This window comes from Camelus ferus, chromosome 3, assembly GCF_009834535.1.
Source record: "Camelus ferus isolate YT-003-E chromosome 3, BCGSAC_Cfer_1.0, whole genome shotgun sequence".
Taxonomy (NCBI): Eukaryota; Metazoa; Chordata; class Mammalia; order Artiodactyla; family Camelidae; genus Camelus; species Camelus ferus.
Window position 1 is genome coordinate 108,820,760 of NC_045698.1, and position 6,913 is coordinate 108,827,672.

The 6,913-nt window shown below is 38.4% G+C and overlaps 1 protein-coding gene across 5 annotated transcripts in view; it reads right to left on the bottom strand.

The window, feature by feature from the left end:
• FAM114A2 (family with sequence similarity 114 member A2) overlaps nt 1-6,903 on the bottom strand; it is a 33,938-nt gene extending 27,035 nt beyond the window's left edge. Inside the window, exons 1-5 of one of the 5 annotated variants that reach the window (XM_032477165.1) lie at nt 6,834-6,844; nt 6,392-6,403; nt 3,316-3,560; nt 2,865-2,964; nt 2,343-2,435 (exon numbers count right to left, since the gene is read on the bottom strand). In XM_032477165.1, coding sequence (XP_032333056.1) covers nt 2,343-2,435; nt 2,865-2,964; nt 3,316-3,546 — 424 coding nt within the window. In that variant the 5' untranslated portion in view covers nt 3,547-3,560; nt 6,392-6,403; nt 6,834-6,844. The other 4 variants (XM_032477162.1, XM_032477164.1, XM_014567861.2 and 1 more) reach the window with 4 other exon arrangements.
• Nucleotides 6,904-6,913: the final 10 nt, after the last annotated feature.

Consider the following 6,913-nt stretch of genomic DNA (forward strand, 5'->3'; position numbering starts at 1 on the left):
CTGCACTTAGAATAGTGTCTGGCACTGAGTGGACACAAAATAAAATTTTGGTGAATGAATTAATCTGTTGGACTGAGTTTAGAAAAATAATTTTCCTACAACATCTTTGAGGTCTAAATTCAGAGACAATGCTTAATTACACTAAGAAGAAAACGAGAATTTGATGTAAACACAAGCACAGAACATGCTTTATTCCTCAACCCACTAATGTATTCATTTGACATTTTCCTCCAGTTATACAAATAGCAAAGTACTGTAGTGCTCATAAGCATAACAGAACAAAGATAGAACACTCGAAGGTTAAGCCCTCAACAAATACTGCTGTGTAGTACCAGTCTGAGTCTTGGTCCATACCATTCCTTTCTTTGTATTCCCTCTATTACTGGTCTTTCCTGTTATCATCAAGTAGAGTCAAACATAGTCTTTAGATCAACACTCCATCCCTGCTCCATTCTTAAAAGATGATAAGACGATTTCCATTGGTGGCCTCTGCTTACCTCAAAGCTCTGAAAAGACACATCCCTGCTACAACATCTCAGCAGAGAGATTAACTCCCTCCTTAGGAACTTTAGAAGATGAAAGGAGTTTATTATTTAAGTTTATTCCATTCTAATTTTAGAAAGTTATCTTTCTTATAATCCTTTAAAAACTTTATTAAACTAAAATCTAAATGCATGTAACTTAAAGAGTGGTACTAGTTCTCTCCTCAAAATAAGTGTAAGCCGCAAATAAACCACCTTCTTATCCATGGTAGTCTTCAGAGACATGAAAAGAACCAACAAATCCTCCCCATCTTCATTCCCCAGATTTCCAGCTTCAGTATCCATGATGCCTTCAACTTTCTTTTATAAAACTTTAGCCCTGGGTATTTCACTTTCTAGCTCACTCTTTCCATCAATATTCATTCGAGTTTTTCAATGCTCTTCTGGGGCACTGAAACACGGCTTGCGTGGTGGACAACTTTTAGGTCTTGGGGAAGTCACTGCTGTTTACTACCCAAGGCCACTTCTCCCCTTTTCCTTACCTTATAAGCCTACCTCCTGCCATGGAGGTTTATGATAATGCCCAAAACTCGCTCTCCTGGCATCTCCTGCTGCTACAGCATGAACATGAAACCCTGTTCTAGCCAATGGAATCTGAGAAATATGCTGGGAGCTACTGGGAAAACTTTTCCTCTCTTTAAAGGAAAGAGATACATGAAGAGAAATGACACTTTCCATCCACTTAACTTATGACTTTGATCACAGTTACATTAGAACACTATACTTAGAACTGTGGTATTATCTGGCAACCATAAAAAGACAACAGCAACAAAAAAATACTGTAGAGAAGCCAGTGCAGAACTCTGACACCAAAGAGCCACAAAACTAACTCTGGAATAGCCTACTTCTGGAGTTCTTTAAAATGAGTAAAAAAACCTCACTTTTAATCACATACTCTGTTACTTGAAGCCACAGCATCTGATGCAGGTGACACTAAGAACAGTGTCCTCAAGTCATATACACAGTCCTCTGCAGTCACACTATATAATAGGATCTTGTCTCCTGGCCATTGCTGACACATGGACACGTGACCCAAGTTTAGGCTGAGTTAATTCTCTGCTCTGGGAATTTAGAAATGGAAATAAATGATGCCAATAAGTCTCTGATGGATACTTACACCAGGACTCACTATAGAGCTGAAGTGGGGGACAATAAGCAGAGAAAGTCAGGAGGCTCTGAGAGGAGAATAATACAGATGAGCAGAGAGAAGCAAGAATGGGAGACAATAAAGTCCCTGAGGGATGGAGAAAGCAAACTCAGGCCCTAAAAAGCTTTCTATTTTCTGGTCCCAGCCCTCTTGATCCCTGGGCATAACTCTTCCCTTTTTGGCTTAAGTGAGAGTAGGATTCTACTTGATCAAAGCAGGCCTCCAGAATTAAACTTCACCTTCACAATAATCCAAACACAAAAATACACCCCCAAAACTAACACATTAAAATATTTTTTTCATGTCACAATAGATTCAAGTTTAGTTAACCCTTACTGGGCTCTCACTCAACTGTGCTAAGCACAATGCTGGGCAATTTTTACATTCCATGTTCATAGCTTTATTTATTTATTGTTTACAACAGTCCTTTGAGATATAAAATACGATCCCATTTCATAGATGAGGAAAGCGAAGTGAAGAGACATCTGAGTGGTTAAAGGACATAGACCTCTGTCAGCCAAAGATTCTAAATCCCCTATCTCACCAGTCCCATGATGCCCTGAATATCAGACATTCAGTAAGTATCTACTGAAAAATGAGCTTAACTTTTCCATCAATCTATAACTCTGGTCCTAACACTTTCATATACTGACCTGTTGCATACTGAACTTCAGTTGAAATTTCACTGGGACTAGGGATTCCAAGGGAAGTCTCTGCCTTCTCAATGACATTTGAAATACCTTGTCCTAATGAGAATAACAACATTTTTATATTTGAATATCATTTGCTACTACTTACCAAAAGTGAAGAAACAAATCAAAAATCAAATCTGCAGATTTTAAAGTTCATGACAGCCACAAGACACGTTATTTTAACCATATATAACTAATCTTTGGGAGTGTACCCTTATCCAAAAAAAAAAAAAAAGAAAAGATTATCACCAAAGAATATTTTTATATTAACAATTTCTAAATATCAATCTTCTAATGAGAAAATGCTACAAACTCTAGTGGCAGTATAAAGTCACTGATCATTATAATGCATTCTCAAACTATAAAGGCTTTGAGTAAGTATGGAAGAGAAAAGATTAACAACGGTGGGGGCTGCTTCAGTTACCACTGGAGTCACAAATCTGTAGCAAAATACACACAAAAATTAATGACTGATGTCCTTACCTACTGTGGCTACTGTGGCTGAGGCTGAAGAGAGTAAGGACTTGCCCCAACTGCCCCAATAGCCCCATCCAGTCTGGGGTACATCTTTCGAAACAGTCTCCTATTTTCCCCCGTAGCCAGAAAAACAAAAGGCAAAGGAAAAATAAAAATTAGAGGAAAACAAAGAGTGTACATACAAGGTAAATAATTACTGACCAAAAAAATATGTGAACAAATACGTATTTGTTTGGCTAAAGAAAGGTACTGCTTGACTGACAGACATATGTTACCTGCATGTATATAAGCATCACATAGCAAAGGCAATTACTCATAAAAGCATTTACAGAACTGACAAAATTGTGTTTTCTGGTTATAAAAGGAAAGAAATAGAAACAACTGCAAGTTGATATTGATTCCAAATTCCTTTTAACCCTGATACTTTTCAATCTCAATGTTTTAACAGATTCTCTACCATGCCTGCAGCCTGTGATGCCTGAACAGAAGGAATTTCTGGAGTCTCGAGGTCACTGGGAGGTTTGGACTCTGGTCTTCTCCGAGTAGAAGCTACAGGTTCTGATTTACTCTCTGGCTTGGTACTTTTGTCAACAGACTCAAAATTCTTGGCTGGCTCACAGTTCTCATCTTCAACGGTGGGGGCTGCTTCAGTTACCACTGGAGTCTCAATATCATCTTTATCCGACATGATTAGGTCATTGCCTGGTAAAATAAAAGCCCCCCACCAAAAAAATTAATAATGTAGGTTTTTTTGGTGTAAGTTATTTGTTTAAACTTTTTTAGATAATCGTAGATTCACATGCAGGTTTAAGAAATAATACAGAGCCCTAATATACTCTTTACTCAGTTTCCACAAGGTAACCATTTGTGCAACTATAGTGCATCACAACTAGGATATGGATAAAATCCAACCTTATTCAGATTTCAGGAGTTTTACATGCACTCATTTGTGCTTGTGTAATTAGTTCTATGAAATTTTACCACATGCAGATTCATGTGACCATTACTACAATCAGGATACAGAACAATTCAATTACAAAGATCCCTTGTGTTATATATTTTTAGACACATTCCACCTTCCTCCTAAACCCATAGCAACCACTGATATTCTCCATCTATATAATTTTGTAATTTCAAGATGTTGTATAAATGCAATCATACAGCATGTAACCTTTTGAGATTAACTTTTTTCAGTTAGCATTAAGTTCCTCAAGATCCACCCAAGTTGTTTTGGTTATCAGTAGTTTCTCCCTTTTTATTGCTGACTAGTGTTCCTTGGTGTGGATGTATCTCAGCTGTTTAACCATTTACGTGCTGAAGGATGTCTGGGCTGTTTCTAGTTTAGGGCTACTACAAATGAAATGGCTGTGAACATTCCTACAGAGGGTTTTATGGGAATATAAATTCTCATTTCCCTGAAATAAATGACCACAGTGCAATTGACAGAACTTGTTTAATTTTATAAGAAACTGCCATACTCTTTTCCAAAGTAGCTGTACCATTTTACATTCCCACCAGCAATGTACGAGTGATCAAGTTTTTCTTCATTTTTATAAGCATTTGGCAGTGTTATTTTTTTATGTGAACTACTGTAATAGGTGTGTTAGGATATCTTACTATGGCTTTAAGGTGCTTTAAGGTGCATTTCTCTGGCTATGGCTAGATGGTTATAGCTATCTATAATTGCTAATGATTTTGAACATCTTTTCATGTGCTTATTTGTCATCTGTATGTTCTCTTCAGGGAAATAGCTATTTGGATATTTTGCTCATTTTCTAATTGAAATTTTTTTAACTGTTGAGTCTTGAGAGCTCTTTTTACATTCTAGATTCAAGTCCTTTGTCAAATATGTGATGTAAATATTTTATCCCAGTTTGTAGCTTATCTTTTCATCCTCTTCAAAGGGTTTTCCACAGAGCGAAAGTTTTTAATTTCAATGAGGTCCAATTTATCAACTTTTCCTTTAATTGACTATCATTTAAAGAAACATATTAGTCATGAATCATTCCTACTTCAATTTTTCAAAGAGAAAATTATGAAATTTAAGCTATGAGAATAAGACTGACATCAGACCAGCTTGTGAATAGCAATGTTAACCAATTCAATTCTTTCCAGAAGTACAGCTCTTTGGCAATTAAAGCCAAGATACTACTGGTGTTTTTACAAAGAGCAGATGCTGGTTTCCAGGATAACCAAATATTGCTGGGAAGAAATAAATACATCTCACACATACATACATACATACATATATACACATGCCCATCCAGACTATGGGTATGTATAAGCACATATTCTGTACCATATACTAAGTGCAGAATTAGACCCAATCCATCACAACGTTTCTAACCTACTAGAAGAGAGAGACATATTAACAACTAAGGCAGCCTGGAAGTAGGACTATAATTGAGGTACACACAAACTGTTAAAAGAACAGAGAGGAAGGAAAAGTCTAGATCAGGAAATAACATTTACGGACTTTAAATATCTGAAATGAGCATATAATAGTGACCACAAACTGGAATTCTGAGTCCAAATTTAGCCTACAGATGTTTTTATTTGGGCTGTAGAGTGTTTAAACTTTTTTTAAAAAACTAATTGCTAACATTTAAAAATCAGACTTCATATACACATATAACTTCCAATTTCTCTTGTAAAATTGAAAGATCTGGCAACGCTGGGCCCACATTCAACTTGGTAGTAACTAGCTCATGCCAAATAGTTGCTGGGATCTTTTAGACAGGGTAGTGTTCTGTAGTTCCCCATAGTCTCCACCTAAATCCACCTGCCTTATTTATGTCACCTGATTAGCCCCTGTGGGCATCTGAGCTTGCAACACCTGCTTTAAAGGGCTCTTAGAATTTTGACATATGAAGATGCCAATGAGAAAACTGAAGGGTGTGGCAACATGTGGGAAAGCTCAAAGGTCTGAGGTTTGACAGCATGGAATACGGACAGACAAGAGGAGTAATTAAAATGGCAAGGAGAATAATAAGGAGGCATAAGGCTAGAAAAGTGGGTTTATATAACACCATGGATCCTAGACCATACGGTGTATGATATACATACATTATACATTTCCAAAACACATAGAAAAAAACAATCTAGATACAACTACCCATTGACATACAAATCAACTCCGATGTACTCACTTATTTACTCGCATTTTTTGAGTACCTATTACATACCAAGCTCTGGCGATTGAGAACTAATTTAAGACAATTTCCTCGCCATTTACTATAGAGGCCTAATAAGAAAGATTACACAATTCTCACACAAAGTTCAGTACATGTTTTGTGTAGTTGAATAAATACGCGCTTTTTAAAAAAATAACTTCTCGCTCTCCTTATGCTGTCTCCAAGTTACAAGCTACCATCATCATCGTAAGTTATACATAATATAATAAATAATAATATAAAGGGCTCTGGAATTAAACTGACTTTCTCCCAATTCCGTACTGCCGAGATTGTGGGAAGTTAGTTCACCTATCTGAGTCTCCGTTTCCCCATCTGGAAAATGCGGTGAGTAATGCCTACTTGCCAGAGGTCCTAAAAAGACGAAACGACACGGTGGATGTGAGGGGTTTGAAACTGAGCCAGGCACATAACCGCTCACGGGTATCAGCTGCTGTTGGTACGAAGTGGTCGTTCGTTTCGTTACTCTCGTTATTAATAAAACGGTATGTCTCCACACAAAGAAAATCCACTCTCCCTTCTTTCCAATTACACGAACAGGTGCCAAAGGGGAAATCTGGTGTAAACGCGCGCTCCTAAGTTTCTGACGCTGACGGCGACATGAATTCCTCACACAAGCGTAGCACTTCAATAACCAAAGCGCTTCCGTAGCCTCAGCCTCCACCGCGAGGCGCCTGCCGCCCAGCCCGGGGCAAATGCCTCCTCTTCCTCGGCGAACCCTGGACCCCGCACCCAGCCCGCCTCCTCAGGGGAAGCCCCTCGTCCAACCGGCCGCCACCCTCACCGCCGCCACAGCCGCCGAGAAGCCGCTCCTATCGCCCCGGAAGTCCTCCTTCAGGGCGGAGGCAGCCTCGCCTACTCGAA